General features: G+C 45.1%; 1 protein-coding gene across 1 annotated transcript in view; it reads left to right on the top strand.

Moving 5' to 3' along the window:
* LOC310868787 (properdin-like) overlaps nucleotides 1-12196 on the top strand; it is a 13222-nt gene extending 1026 nt beyond the window's left edge. Inside the window, exons 3-13 of the mRNA XM_083779254.1 lie at nucleotides 22-160; nucleotides 1441-1625; nucleotides 3640-3813; nucleotides 4212-4424; nucleotides 5212-5379; nucleotides 6520-6705; nucleotides 7180-7365; nucleotides 8373-8487; nucleotides 8773-8849; nucleotides 9765-9885; nucleotides 11954-12196. Of these exons, the coding sequence (XP_083635380.1) occupies nucleotides 22-160; nucleotides 1441-1625; nucleotides 3640-3813; nucleotides 4212-4424; nucleotides 5212-5379; nucleotides 6520-6705; nucleotides 7180-7365; nucleotides 8373-8487; nucleotides 8773-8849; nucleotides 9765-9885; nucleotides 11954-12089 (1700 nt within the window). The 3' untranslated portion in view covers nucleotides 12090-12196. The remainder of the gene's footprint in view (nucleotides 1-21; nucleotides 161-1440; nucleotides 1626-3639; nucleotides 3814-4211; nucleotides 4425-5211; nucleotides 5380-6519; nucleotides 6706-7179; nucleotides 7366-8372; nucleotides 8488-8772; nucleotides 8850-9764; nucleotides 9886-11953) is intronic.
* The last annotated feature ends 3704 nt before the right edge of the window (nucleotides 12197-15900 follow it).

Below are 15900 nucleotides of genomic sequence, written 5' to 3'. Positions count from 1 at the left end.
TGTGTGTGTGTGTGTGTACAGAGTGTGCACGGTGCTTCCAGAGAGTGGACCAGTCTTCAGGGCGATGTGAGGACGAGCTGGGCGAGGTGGAGATAGACGATTGTTGTCAGAACAATAACTATGGTTACCATGACGACGCTGGAGTCTGTCACTACTGTGGGTCAGTAACATAGACTGTAAAAAAATATGGACAAAGCGTTCCCCGGGTCTAACATGGACGTAAAATGAAGCCTGTTATTCCTGCACTGTAAGTCGCCATCTTTCTAGATCCGTTTGGGCCCAGCTGGCCATTGGCTGGCTCCGTTTTGGCCCAGCTGGCCATTGGCTGGCCCAGACACGAGGCGGGACTTCCCCTCTTCTTCTCCGTTGGTTTTTATTTTGACTCGAGTGGGAGGGGAATCCCGATCATAGACTGTAACGGTAGCCACGCCCCTCAGAACATGCGCGACTTTATGGTCATTTTTATTTTATTATAAATGAGACTAGTGACTGGAAGCAGAAAGTATTCATGACCATGTTTATTAAGGTAATACAGTCTAGGTGAAGTTGGGCCCAAATACATGGACTTCTATGGGGCTATGGGTTTTTCTGGGTCCAATGACAGCGCCACAACAGGCCATTATATGAACTTTCAGGAGTTTCAGGCTTCACAAAATATCTGTCTGACTGCCTGGTCAGTACGCACGCACGCATTGCACGCTTGTTTCTTTGTGTTGCCCCATATAGCAGGTTTTGTTTTGTATTCATTGTGTGTCTATTGTATTTAACCTTATTATTTTACCGTGAATAAACATCAGTTTACTTGCCAGCCTTGTTGCATCCTTTAATAACCCCTAGACATGTAAGCAGTAGTTTAGGAGAATGGGTTTATCAGTAGTTTAGGGATAAGGGGTTTAGCAGTAGTTTATAGAGAAGGGGTTTAGCAGTAGTTTATAGAGAAGGGGTTTAGCAGTAGTTTATAGAGGTGTTTAGCAGTAGTTTATAGAGAAGGGGTTTAGCAGTAGTTTATAGAGAAGGGGTTTAGCAGTAGTTTAGGGAGAAGAGGTTTAGTAGTAGTTTAGGGATAAGGGGTTTAGCAGTAGTTTAGGGATAAGGGGTTTAGCAGTAGTTTATGGAGAAGAGGTTTAGCAGTAGTTTATGGAGAAGGGGTTTAGCAGTAGTTTAGGGAGAAGGGGTTTAGCAGTAGTTTAGGGATAAGGGGTTTAGCAGTAGTTTATGGAGAAGGGGTTTAGCAGTAGTTTATGGAGAAGGGGTTTAGCAGTAGTTTAGGGAGAAGGGGTTTAGCAGTAGTTTAGGGATAAGGGATTTAGCAGTAGTTTAGGGATAAGGGGTTTAACGGTGAAGTGTTTGACTGTGCTCTGTTGCTGTTTGCGTTTGTGTGCGTGCTTACATTTGTGTTTGTGTGCGTGCGTGTGTGTTTACATTTGTGTGTGCGTGCAGTCCTCTGGTCATATCAGAGTGGTCCACATGGGGTCAGTGTTCCGTGCTGTGTGGCGACGGAGGGAGAAGCAGAACCAGGAAGTGTTTCGGAGTCCCGGAACCGACCCGCAGCGACCCCAAATCACCCTGTCACATCCTGAACAGCTTCCAGACTGAACCGTGTGCTGCTGACACCTGCTGTTCAGGTACAGTAACTACACCCTGTACTGTCTCATTGGAGGGCTGCGGGCAGTTCAGAAACCAGTCTGTCTCATAGGAGGGCTGTGGGCAGTTCAGAAACCAGTCTGTCTCATAGGAGGGCTGCGGGCAGTTCAGAAACCAGTATGTGTCTCATAGGAGGGCTGTGGGCAGTTCAGAAACCAGTCTGTCTCATAGGAGGGCTGTGGGCAGTTCAGAAACCAGTCTGTCTCATAGGAGGGCTGTGGGCGGTTCAGAAACCAGTCTGCATCTCATAGGAGGGCTGTGGGCAGTTCAGAAACCAGTATGTGTCTCATAGGAGGGCTGTGGGCAGTTCAGAAACCAGTCTTTGTCTCATAGGAGGGCTGCGGGCAGTTCAGAAACCAGTCTGTCTCATAGGAGGGCTGTGGGCGGTTCAGAAACCAGTCTGCATCTCATAGGAGGGCTGTGGGCAGTTCAGAAACCAGTATGTGTCTCATAGGAGGGCTGTGGGCAGTTCAGAAACCAGTCTGTGTCTCATAGGAGGGCTGTGGGCGGTTTAGAAACCAGTCTGCGTCTCATAGGAGGGCTGTGGGCCGTTCAGAAACCAGTATGTGTCTCATAGGAGGGCTGTGGGCAGTTCAGAAACCAGTCTGCGTTTCATAGGAGGGCTGTGGGCAGTTCAGAAACCAGTCTGTCTCTCATAGGAGGGCTGTGGGCAGTTCAGAAACTGTCCTCCAGTGACATCATCGATGGGGAATACAAGCTAATAGAAACTGCAGGCTTTCTAGTTCTGAAAAGTTGCAATGGGAAAATGGAAGCCATCGTTCTCACGATAATGAAAATCTAAACATTTTTGTAAAAGAATCATGTTTAAAAAATAATCTGCCTAATGATGATGTCACTGGAGGACGGTTTCTAAACTTCTCACAGCCCTCCTATGAGACACAGACTTGAGTAGAAAGAAATCGTGCCCTTTTATCATGATTATTAGTGAGGACCTATTATATGAAGATAGGTTGAAAAGTGGTGAAGTGGTCCTTTAACTTGCTCCGTCTAAAGCACACATGCTTTAATCACACAATGATAACAGGTCAATCTGAAACTGTGATTCACCTGGTCAGTGGAAGGACAGTTTACACTACAGTGAGACTGGACGGTGATTATCAGGGAGGTGTCTCTGTATCGTTATATTATCAGGGAGGTGTCTCTGTATCGTTATATTATCAGAGAGGTGTCTCTGTATCGTTATATTGTCAGGGAGGTTTCTCTGTATCGTTATATTATCAGGGAGGTGTCTCTGTATCGTTATATTGTCAGGGAGGTGTCTCTGTATCGTTATATTATCAGGGAGGTGTCTCTGTATCGTTATATTGTCAGGGAGGTGTCTCTGTATCGTTTACGACAGTCAGTCAGTCATATGATAGTCTGTTTCTAGTGAAAATGTAGCCTCGATACCCAGGCTTTCATTTCGTATGCGCGAAAGATGAAAGCCTGGAAAAAGCCGTGGGCTGAACCAGTCTAAAAGTGGGAGTCAACCCTTCCGGGTGGGCGTCGCTCTAAATGATGTGACGTAGCGCTGCACTAGGGGGGAGAGGAGGGGCCGGGGGTGACGGACAGATCGATGAGATCCAATCAGGGTGCGCGCATTTCTGAGGCGCGACCCGCCCCTCTAGACCAGAAATGTCTCTGCTTAGGTCAGGCTAGTGAAAATGTAACTAATTCAGTATCAGTAACAATAGCGTTTTCTCTCAGTCAGTTGATTCTTCATATCCGAGTGAAACGGCCGGGATGATTTTCAAACCCAGTTCTTATATGAGGCGATCTAAGATCCCCCTATGGGGATTATACGTTGTAATACAAATAGTATACAATATGTACTTATATTAGTATACAATAGTATACAATATATAAAAGTATATACAAAAGTATACAATATATAATTATATTAGTATTGTATACTTAAATACACAGTTCTTACTTTATAATTGTATTGTGTGCGTGCATGCGTTCGTGTGTGTGTGTGTGTGTGTGTGTGTGTAGAGGTCCAGTGGGGGGAGTGGTCATCGTGGTCAGAGTGCTCCGTGTCGTGCGGTGGAGTGGGCGGAGTCCAGCAGAGGAGGAGGGTCTGTCTCAGCGAGGGGGAGGGCTGTGCCGACACGTGTGTCGGAGACAACAGCCAATCACAGGCCTGCGTTGTGGACAAGCTCTGTCCAGGTATGTCTGTCTGTCTGTCTGTCTGCCAATGGACACAGTGCTACATTAAAGGAGAATTCCATGCTAGAAGGCTTTCTTACCTTTCTTTGTAGTTGTTACGTCCCCACCAAAGAGGTGGGGACGTAATAACACCTACAAATAACACCTGGACCTCTTTGGTGGGGACGTAACAACTACAAATAACACCTGGACCTCTTTGGTGGGGACGTAACAACTACAAAGAAAGGTAAGAAAGCCTTTTAGTATGGAATTCTCCTTAAATAATGGTCCATGGGGAACGTATTAATACTAGGAACCTTTATTTGACAGTTCATGGGGAACGTGGGGCCAGTGGACACAGTGCTACATTAATAATGGTCCATGGGGAACGTATTATAATAGGAACCTATATTTGACAGTTCATGGTTCATGGGGAACGTGGGGCCAGTGGACAGAGTGCTCAGCTTCCTGCGTCTCAGGAAGTGACGTCGACGGAGCCATCTATCCAACCAGGAGCCGGGAGCGCAACTGTGATAGCCCCGTCCCTTCCTCTGACACCGTTCCGCCCGGCGACAGCTGCCCCGGAGAGAACTACGATACCGCTAGCTGTACGAACCTGCCCAACTGCCGTGGTACGATTAGTATTTACTATTTATTATGACCGCTAGAGCCACATTTTGATGAAACTTTGCAGTATGGTAGAGGGTCATGCCAAATAGCACTGAAAACAGTCTTACTCCAATTGGCCAAAGGGGGGAGCTATAGCAATCTTTTTTAAATGAAAACTGTGAACAGTCATAACTCATGCATCGTTTGGCCAAAAGTCATGGCGCTTGTTTAAACATGTGCCTTGACTCATGGGGAACACATCTGTCACTTTGACCAGTAAGCTCCACCCTCAGAGTTTCCGCCATTTTGAGCAATAATGTTTTGAGCAATTTGCATGAAATGTTCTACACAGTCTATGGATCATGAAATGTTCTACACAGTCTATGGATCATGAAATGTTGTACACACAGTCTATGGATCATGACATGTTCTACACAGTCTATGGATCATTATCTACACACAGTCTATGGATCATTATCTACACACAGTCTATGGATCATTATCTACACACAGTCTATGGATCATTATCTACACACAGTCTATGGATCATTATCTACACACAGTCTATGGATCATTATCTACACACAGTCTATGGATCATTATCTACACACAGTCTATGGATCATTATCTACACACAGTCTATGGATCATTATCTACACAAGCGATAACAGGCACTTTGAACACTAACTCATGCCTGTCTGTCTGTCTGTCTGTCTGTCTGTCTGTCTGTCTGTCTGTCTGTCTGTCTGTCTGTCTGTCTGTCTGTCTGTCTGTCTGTCTGTCTGTCTGTCTGTCTGTCTGTCTGTCTAGTTGATGGGGGATGGGGCTCTTACGGACCACTGGGCCTATGTTCAGTTTCCTGTGGGGAGGGGCTGCAGCTGTCAATCAGACAGTGTGACATGCCCACGCCCAAATATGGAGGGAAACCGTGTGCAGGACCCAGTACCAAGACGGGAGTGTGTAACACGCCTTGTCCAGGTACACACACACACACACACACACACACACACACACACACACACACACACACACACACACACACACACACACACACACACACACACACACACACACACACATTACGGTGCAGCAAAGGTTACGTACACATAATGTCCTCTCATGCAGGCCCGGATTAAAGGGATAGTTCATATTTTTTTAATTTAAGCTGTATGAAATACTTGCCATTAATATAGTGGTTGCAACTGTATTAATTGATTGCTCGAGTCCCGTGGTGGGAGTTCTGCTCTGGTTTTGGTCAATATTATGTAATTCCGGTCATTGTGTCATTTGTATTGTTGACCTATTTCTACCATACAATTCAACTTTCGTTCATGTTTTACCCCTCTATCACACAGAACTATGTTTTCACTACGCCCAAAACATAGTTCCATGTGATAGAGGGGTCAAAGTTGAACGAAAGTTGCACTAATGTTTTAGAAATAGGTCAACAATACAAATGACGAGTAAAATGTACTTTTACTGTGTGGCCCCCAGTCCCCCCCCCCCCCCCCCCCCCCCCCACACACACACACACACACACACAAAATTACCGGAACTACTTAATATTGACCAAAACCAGAGCAGAACTCCCACCACGGGACACGAGTTGAACCACTATATTAATGGCAAGTATTTCATACAACTTAAGTTAAAAAATTGTGAACTATCCCTTTAACAATGGAACTCACTGGTGCTTAACTCTTGTATTACCCACTAGGTGGCAGCATAAGCACAGCTCAGCCCTGCCATCCACTAGGTGGCAGCATAAGCACAGCTCAGCCCTGCCATCCACTAGGTGGCAGCATAAGCACAGATCAGCCCTGCCATCCATTGACTCTCATTGTAACGACCCTCCGTTTCATTTCATAGGGTCTAGCTCTGTAATTCTGAGAGTGTACAAATGGAACCCGTCAGGGTCCATTTGGTTTTACAATATAAATGGATTTTACAATATTAATTGATTTTACAAAATAAATCGGGGGTCCCAGAGATGGAAATGCCATTAAATGGGGGGTCCATAGACTAATGCATGTCAAACTGGTTGAGAATCACTGCTAGAGCCGCAAACATCTTCTCTTATGGAGGTCCCTGGTGTCTCTCTCTCTCTCTCCCTACCAGTCCATGGTGGGTGGACAGGATGGTCCATTTGGAGTGAGTGTTCTACTTCCTGTATCCCAGAGGGCAGGGCATCGATGCGAACACGATATCGTTCCTGTACAAACCCCGCCCCCTCCCTGGGAGGAACTACTTGTACGGGCGACGAGAGTGAGACAGGTTACTGCGTCCACCTGTCTCACTGCGCAGGTAAGACCACCTGTCTCACTGCGTCCACCTGTCTCACTGCGACCACCTGTCTCACTGCGCAGGTAAGACCACCTGTCTCACTGCGTCCACCTGTCTCACTGCGCAGGTAAGACCACCTGTCTCACTGCGGAGGTAAGACCACCTGTCTCACTGCGGAGGTAAGACCACCTGTCTCACTGCGGAGGTAAGACCACCTGTCTCACTGCGGAGGTAAGACCACCTGTCTCACTGCGGAGGTAAGACCACCTGTCTCACTGCGGAGGTAAGACCACCTGTCTCACTGCGGAGGTAAGACCACCTGTCTCACTGCGGAGGTAAGACCACCTGTCTCACTGCGGAGGTAAGACCACCTGTCTCACTGCGCAGGTTAATTTGGCCCTTTAATGACGTTCTCTTTTTTAATGACACTCTCTCTCTCTCTCTCTGTCTCTCTCTCTCTATGTGTCTCTCTCTGTCTATGTCTCTCTCTCTCAGTGAACGGAGGTTGGGGGTTGTGGAGTTCATGGTCTGGCTGTTCGGTGACGTGTGGGGCGGGGCTTCAGCGGTCAGTCAGACACTGCAATAGCCCCGCCCCCAAACACGGAGGACTGCCTTGCCCAGGGGCGCCTCTAGGGGCGGGGAGTCGTACCATCGTCTGTAAGACTAGCGAGCACTGTCCAGGTAGCGCACGCACACGCACACACATGCATTATGTATACACATGCACACACACACACACACTGCACACGCACACGCACGCACCGTATACACCCACATGCTTTAACAATGTATTTATGTCCATGCAAATAAAATTGCATACAAAGTCAAGGCATATTTATGTCCTCAGTCACGATACGACAAGCATGTCATGCATGTCACCCATAGTGGTGCAACTCGGGGGGGGGGGGGGGGGAGGGACGGACGGACGGACGGACGCGGGGGGTCCTCGGCGTCCCACAGGAACGCGCCCAGGGGGGCGGGCCGGTTCCGGCGGTTCCGCCCCGCGTCCGAAACGGTTGAGAAATGACAGAGTTACCAACCAAACGCAATTTCCGTGCTCGGACACACAAAGCTCTGTAAACCTCTAACAACCAGTCTGTGGACCAGTTCACAGACGTTGTAACCAATCAACACACAGCTTGTTAACAGTGACCAATCAGGTGACAGGTAACTGATGGAGCGATTTACATACAGCAAGAACAAAAAAGCATTACAGTAAGAAAGGCAAAACTTTGTTTTGTTGTCACTTTTGGGTCAATTTATTAATGTGGGTATTAAGTAGCCGTGTAATAAACTGGATAATGTCTGGATAGGTGGTCGTTGTCGGGATATAATTCACCTTCAGGGTGATTAACCACCCCTGCATGGCGTCAGTGGTTAAACTCTCTGTCAGTGAATTATCTCCTGACAACGACCACCTAGCTAGACATTATCCCTTACATAAAGGAGGTGAATTATCTCCCTACAACGACCACCTAGCCAGACATTATCCCTTACATAAAGGAGGTGAATTATCTCCCTACAACGACCACCTAACCAGACATTATCCCTTACATAAAGGAGGTGAATTATCTCCTACGACCACCTAGCCAGACATTATCCCATACATAACGCGAGTGTGTGCGTGCGTGCGTGCGTGCGTGCATGTGTGCGTGTGTGTGTGTGTGTGTGTGTGTGCATGTTAACAGTGGACGGGGTGTGGTCAGACTGGACCAAGTGGTCAGCCTGTCTGTTTGGAACTAGATCCATTCATTGTCTAACCAGAGGAGGAACTCGGGACAGATCCAAGCAATGTCTGCACAGGTACCACGTTCACCTATTCACACACCTTTTTACATTCACACACAGATGGTGGAGGAAACCATGCAAGGCACCAACCTGCACATCAGGAGCAATTAGGGGTTCAGAGTCATGCTCAAGGACACTTCAACACTAACTCTGGGGGAGCCCACAGGGATCGAACCGGGAACCTTCCGGATCCCATCTTGCCACTCTACCGCTGAACCACCGCCGCTCTATTAAAACAGTAACTGCCCTGAATGTAATATATTACTGTTACTGTAATGTAGATGTAATCTTTCTTCACAGAGACCACGGAGGAAGACACTGCCCGGAAGACAAACAACTACAGACACAAGGATGTTATGATGTGGACTTATGTCCATGTAAGACTATTATTATGTACTTGCGCAAGCAGAGCACGCAAGTACTAATTTCGCCCAGGACGATATTCGATGCGTATGCACCGTCCCAGCAAATGACGTAATGACTACTTGTGCCTGATACGGCAGTGGTGCCGGATTACATACATGTATACATAGGAGCATTACCTTTAATCCTCCCGACACTAAAACATATCGTCATTACGTCACCATCGAAAACCAATTACACTCTGGCATTGGGTCCTTTAATCCACATATTTATCATCATTGAGAGCTAGTTATACCAGTTATACCCTGACGTCATATACTGGGACGGTGCATACGCATCAAAAGTGACATATTTTATTTAAGTTTATATACCTTTTTTTTCATCGGATATCGATGATTTATTTTTCTTTGAGAAATTAAAAAGGGATCCAGAATAATTCTAAATCGATAAAACTGTATTTATTTTATAGATAGAAACTTGTACCATACTACTTTTTTACATGCATAAAGTAGGTAGGTAGCAAATAGCTAAACCTAATAATTCAACATTTCAAACGTTCCTTCACAGAGAAGCTGAGATTTGACAGTTTGTAGCGGTCGACAGTACTTGCGCGCTCTGCTTGCGCACTAGTTGGCCATAAATGGCCTACTAGTGTGCAACAAGCAAGCAGGCACTCGGCAGAGTGTCAAGGACGTGACTGAAAATATGTTGTTCCAGGGACCCCCCCGGAAGCAAAGATTTGAGTTAAAAAACGTTCACTCTGAAAGAATATACGTATATTATTCAAAGATTTGTGCCACATGTTCACGATTTTTCGAAAATAGCAGACCTACAAGCTCATAGCGCGGCACTCGGTGCTGGGGGGAGTGGGTGGGCTGGGGGGAGTGGTCTCTGTGTAAACCATGTGTATCTGTGCTCTGATTGGACAGTGAAAGGCTCGTGGGCGGGCTGGGGGGAGTGGTCTCCGTGTAAACCATCGTGTGAAACTGGAAGTGGAAAAAGTCGGAGATTCCGACAGAGGATCTGCAACCCCGACCTATCAGGATACAAGTAACTAAAACCTCTAACCAATCAGCATACAGCTAATTAACACACCAACCTATCAGGATACAAGTAACTAAAACCTCTAACCAATCAGCATACAGCTAATTAACACACCAACCTATCAGGATATAAGTAACTAAAACCTCTAACCAATCAGTATATAGCTAATTAACACACCGACCTATCAGGATACAGGTAACTAAAACCTGTAGGGATGGAGCTCGAAACCCGTTAACCGGACAAACCCGATAAGCTTATCGAGTACCCGGTATCGATAAGCTTTGGGCTTATCCAGTACCCGGTATCAATAAGCTTTGGGTTTATTAAGTACCCGGTATCGATAATCTTTGAGCTTATCCAGTACCCGGTATCGATAAGCTTTGGGTTTATCGAGTACCCGGTATCAATAAGCTTTGGGCTAATCGAGTGCCCGGCATCACCCGGTATCGATAGGCTTTGGGCTTATCGAGTACCCGGTATCGATAAGCTTTGGGCTTATCGAGTAGACGAGTACCCGGTATCGATAAGCTTTGGGATTAATATCAAGCCTAGCGGTCCATGACGTCATGTTTAAACAATCAAGACAAGAGGCGATCAATAAATAAATGTAATCATCCACACTGGCACAAACATAATATAGTGTATTGATACCTGCCAACCAGCGCTTTATGGGGAAACAACATTATTCTATAATATATAAGTGACGGTACCAGGGCAGGAATTTCACGGCGGCCATGGCCGTCATTGCCCCTCTGTATTGTAGTTGTGTTGCCATTTGCCAAGTGGTTTGATTCTTTTGCGTTACTTTGCCTACTCTTCCGCGCCACGCATACATGCACTGGCAGAGTAAACAGTGGGCATTTAGCCCACATGCTGCCTACTAGAGCGCACACAGCTCTCACTCACTGACACTCGGCCCGGCTGGCGCTTCAAGATTATTATACACCACGCAACAGCATAGACTGCAGGACTCCTCCACCATTTACCACGCTATTGTCTGCTACGATAGTTGACAGAGTAAATTGTAAAACAGCCAATGTTGTCCACGGCAAATAATATCGCTAGCCAAACGCTAGCCAAGCACCAGAACGTGTGGTAAATGTTCATAAGCACACAATTATACAAATGCTTTTTACACTTTGTGTTGACTTATGTATAGAGTCCTCAGTCCTGCAGCCCCACAATGGAGAGATCTCATCTGTCACTAACCTCTCTACAATGCCATATGCCAGTCTAGCCTTAAATCTACATTTATGTTATTCAATATATTACTTTATCACAAAATATAGGCTTTTCTAAACCAAGCCCTCATTCAAAAGTTATGTAAGTAAGTAGATTGTATTTATAAAGCACCTTTCGAAACAAAGTTACAAGGTGCTGAACAATTTACACAGTATAAACAATAGAAGCAAATTAAAAACAAGGAACATATCACACAGTTGTGACAATATAATACAGTAGTGCAGTGAGCAGAACAAAAACAAACAAGGCAGAACAGAAACATAGGGCTATAAAAATGAATGTAGGCTGTCTGTCATTGTATTTTCTGTGAATTAACTCACAGTTTAACCGAGTGATCCTCAGCCATTTTAATTGCAAGGACCCCCAAATTAAATTGATATGAATTAGCCTAGGGTGACAGCCTGACAGGGTCCCAGGCCATTTCATTATGATTTTCATCTCTGGACTGCGACCCCATGTTACAGACATGTTTACAATATACAGTAGCAGTAGCTATTTATATTTTGTTATTTACAGCTGTGATTATTTATTTAAGAAGCACTGTTCTGAAGTACTGTTCGCCTTGAAAAAATAAAAAATAATAATCATCCTTAACCTTTAAGCTAAAATAATGATGACCGGGGACTTCATTGTTTTAATTGATGGCCTTCATGCCCTGGCACTCTGCCTTTGTGCCCTCAAACAGTTGACCACACTAAAGGCCAAGTGGCCTTGCCCCTAAAAGGATGACATTCCAGGCCTGGACGGTACACACACTAACCCTAACCCACATTAAGTCATTAACCACACATTGTGTGTGTGCGTGTGTGTGCGCGCGTGTGTGTGTGTCCAGACCTACCATTGGGAGGGGAACCGCAGGTCTTGAAGCTCATTTCAGTGGAGATCCGCTCACAGACTGTGGAGATCTGCCGAGAGAAGAAAGAAATGAAGTTCAGACCTGCATTATTCCTGCATGTCCGTCAAACTGATCATCCAAACATCAACATCCATCCTACCATCATACAACCATCCATATTGTACATCAATCCACTGTTGAAAACAATGTAACAAATTGTATTAATTGTATTAAATTGTAATTCACAACAAGGAAATACTTATTTAGGCCTAAATACAGTGGTTTTACCCTAACCCTGGGCTACACAAGTATGGGTATTTTACTATTTATGGTATGGGACATTCATGGTATGGGACACGAATTAGCCCACGGACCCCCATTTGAAAACATGTGCCAAGGACCCCCATGAGAGAAAATTTCTACAACTCTAGATTTTCAACCATTTTAATTTCAACGACCCCCAGTTTGACATGCATTAGTCTACGGACCCCATTTAATGGAGAATGTACAAATGGAACAAAATGGACCTATTAGGGTCCATTTGGTTCCATTTGTACACTCTCAGAGTTACAGACCCATAAGGGTCCATTTGTACACTCTCAGAGTTACAGACCCATAAGGGTCCATTTGGACAATCTCAGAGTTACAGACCCATAAAGGCCTATTCATAGTCTGGATTTTCGGTGGTGAGGTGACCACCGCTCCGGTGGTGAGCTGACCACCGGAGCTGAAATAACGTTGAGCGGTGGTGAGTAAAAACAGAGAGAAGGGCTGGAGCAGTGGCGGTGGTTGGCTCTTCACCGCGGCTCGTGATGTCATGTTGTAGTTCGGTGGTCACCTAACCACCGAAAATCCAGACTATGTATGAGCCTTAAGGGTCCATTTGGTTCCATTTGTACACTCTCAGTTACGGACCATATAAGGGTCCATTTGGTTCCATTTGTACACTCTCAGTGTTACAGACCCATAAGGGTCCATTTGGACACTCTCAGAGTTACAGACACATAAGGGTCCAATTGGACACTCTCAGAGTTACAGTTACAGACCCATAAAGGCCTATTCATAGTCTGGATTTTCGGTGGTGAGGTGACCACCGCTCCGGTGGTGAGCTGACCACCGGAGCTGAAATAACGTTGAGCGGTGGTGAGTAAAAACAGAGAGAAGGGCTGGAGCGGTGGCGGTGGTTTGCTCTTCACCGCGGCTCGTGACGTCATGTTGTAGTTCGGTGGTCACCCCACACTATGTATGAGCCTTAAGGCCTATTCATAGTCTTGATTTTCGGTGGTTAGGTGACCACCGAACTACAACATGACGTCACGAGCCGCGGTGAAGAGCAAACCACCGCCACCGCTCCAGCCCATCTCTCTGTTTTTACTCACCACCGCTCAATGTTATTTCAGCTCCACCTCATAACCGAAAATCCAGACTATGAATAGGCCTTTAAGGGTCCATTTGTTTCCAAACTATCATTTAGCTGCAGGGGACACCAGGAACTCCCTCAAGGACCCCCGGGGGTCCCCAGACCCCACTTTGGGAACCACCGCTCTAGACCCGTTAGCTGCTCATAGATAGAAACACAGAGCTCAGCTATATATATTAGCTGTTAGCTAGCTGCTCATAGATAGAAACACACAGAGCTAATAGCTATAAGAGCAGTTAGCCGTTAGCTGCTTGCTGCCCAGATGGTGACGTGAGGTTAGAGCTGTTTTAGCTGAGCTAGTTTTAGCTGCTCATACAAACACATAGTTATATACGAGCTGTTAGCCAGTTAGCTGCTAGCCCACAGAGACAGAAGGGCTTCCTCGTTAAACAATGTTTGAAAACGTCTGCCTTTATTGTGAAAACGTCCTTTATTTACATCAATTCAACAGTTGTGTTCCGTCCTTTAATACAATAATACTCCTAACAGGTAGTAGGCCTAATAATAAAAATACTTTAATAAAACTCGTAAAACGTAATACTAAAACATAAAGCTAACGTGAATAATGCTACTACAATATCTAAATGTGGCTGTAATGATCAGATGAACCACCGGAGGGAGCCACGGGGTCCTCCATGTTTCTAGTGTAGAAGAGAAAGCAGATCTACAAGCCCACACCGCGTCACGGAAGCGACGTGCCGTGGGTTTGTAGATCTGCATTTTAAATTAACGCGTGAAGTAAAGTTACAAAGTTAGTTAGTTAGTTATAAATAAATTATATTATATGGCTCTGGTATTACCTGATTGTCTTGTTGTGGAAAACCAGTTCCGTTCTTCTGGAGTCACAGTAAAATTAGAATAATGTTCCTTTGAGCGTCTGGTCAGAGGTCTGTCCTCATGGCTTCATGTCTTTAGCAGCTCGATACATCATTTATAACACTAATAATTACTATTATTATAACTAACAATATAAAAGCTGCAAGTGTACAGTTATAGTATAGTACAGTAACTATGTAGTAATATTATATTATAGTAGTGTACAGATTCCTGAGACGAAATGTTTGCACCAGCTGTGTTCAATGACTGCAATCAATCAATGGTCCAGTGACAGTCACTCCAGTGTAGTGTTACCCTTTATTAGTGTTACTGACACAGGGAACGTTTGTTCTGCTTCAGAATGTATCATCATGTTTTTACATTTTAACCTCACGTGAAATCAATTCTTTATTATGAATCATGGAATCACTGTTAATTATATTGTAAGGTTATGTTATTTTAGTATTTTTATAGCATTTTATTAACAGCACTCACACTTTAAATTAATGCAATCTAGTATAATAGTAAAGTAAACTAGTATAATATACTAAATACTGGAACTAGTAGTAAACTAGTAGATCGATTACTTTAACTTTAAATCAATGTTTGTGAATTAAACTAGTATATAATACAATGTAACTAGTTAGTCATTTATCAGCTCTTAATCCAGTGATTTACAGTAAGAACACTTCATGGACAAACATGTCTTCTGGGAACTCAGATTACATACATGGTAATATGTATTTTATTTGGGCATTTTCTCCTTTAGTTCCTATGTGGTGGAATATGTATTTATTTATTCTAAAGTTCCATGTGGTAGAATATGTATTTATGTATTCTAAAGTTCCATGTGGTAGAATGTATTCTTAAGTTCCATGTGGTACAATATGGATTTTATTTCATGGGGTAGAATATTAATATAGAATATATTTTCTGGGGGAGAATAAGAATATATATTTTATTTGGGTATTTTCTGTAATGCAGGATAAATGTACCTGTTGATCTTCTACTGCCCTCTTGTGGTGGAAGTGTGCAGAACATCTCAGTGTGAACAGATAACAGATCTACAAGCTCAGTTTAGTACTTGGTCTGCTCTTCGCTTTACACACCTAAGTGAAAATAGCAGATCTACAAGCTCAGCTCACAGCTTAAAGGGCATTGCAAACGGGAAGCGAGGAACGCAGGCGTTGTTGCCTGGATCAACACAGGTCTCCTCCAGAGAGGGCGCCACAACGACAGGTCTCCTCCAGGTCTGGATCAACACAGGTCTCCTCCAGGTCTGCTCTAGAGGGTCTGGATCAACACAGGTCTCCTCCAGGTCTGGATCAACACAGGTCTCCTCCAGGTCTGCTCTAGAGGGTCTGGATCAACACAGGTCTCCTCCAGGTCTGGATCGACACAGGTCTCCACCAGGTCTGGATCGACACAGGTCTCCTCCAGGTCTGGATCAACACAGGTCTCCTCCAGGTCTGGATCAACACAGGTCTCCTCCAGGTCTGGATCAACACAGGTCTCCACCAGGTCTGGATCGACACAGGTCTCCTCCAGGTCTGGATCAACACAGATCTCCTCCAGGTCTGGATCGACACAGGTCTCCTCCAGGTCTGGATCGACACAGGTCTCCACCAGGTCTGGATCGACACAGGTCTCCACCAGGTCTGGATCGACACAGGTCTCCACCAGGTCTGGATCGACACAGGTCTCCACC

Source organism: Protomyctophum parallelum (genome assembly GCF_964188405.1).
Source record: "Protomyctophum parallelum genome assembly, chromosome: 13".
Classification (NCBI taxonomy): Eukaryota; Metazoa; Chordata; class Actinopteri; order Myctophiformes; family Myctophidae; genus Protomyctophum; species Protomyctophum parallelum.
The sequence above is the reverse complement of the archived record's forward strand: the minus strand, read 5'-3'. Positions and strand labels throughout refer to the sequence as shown.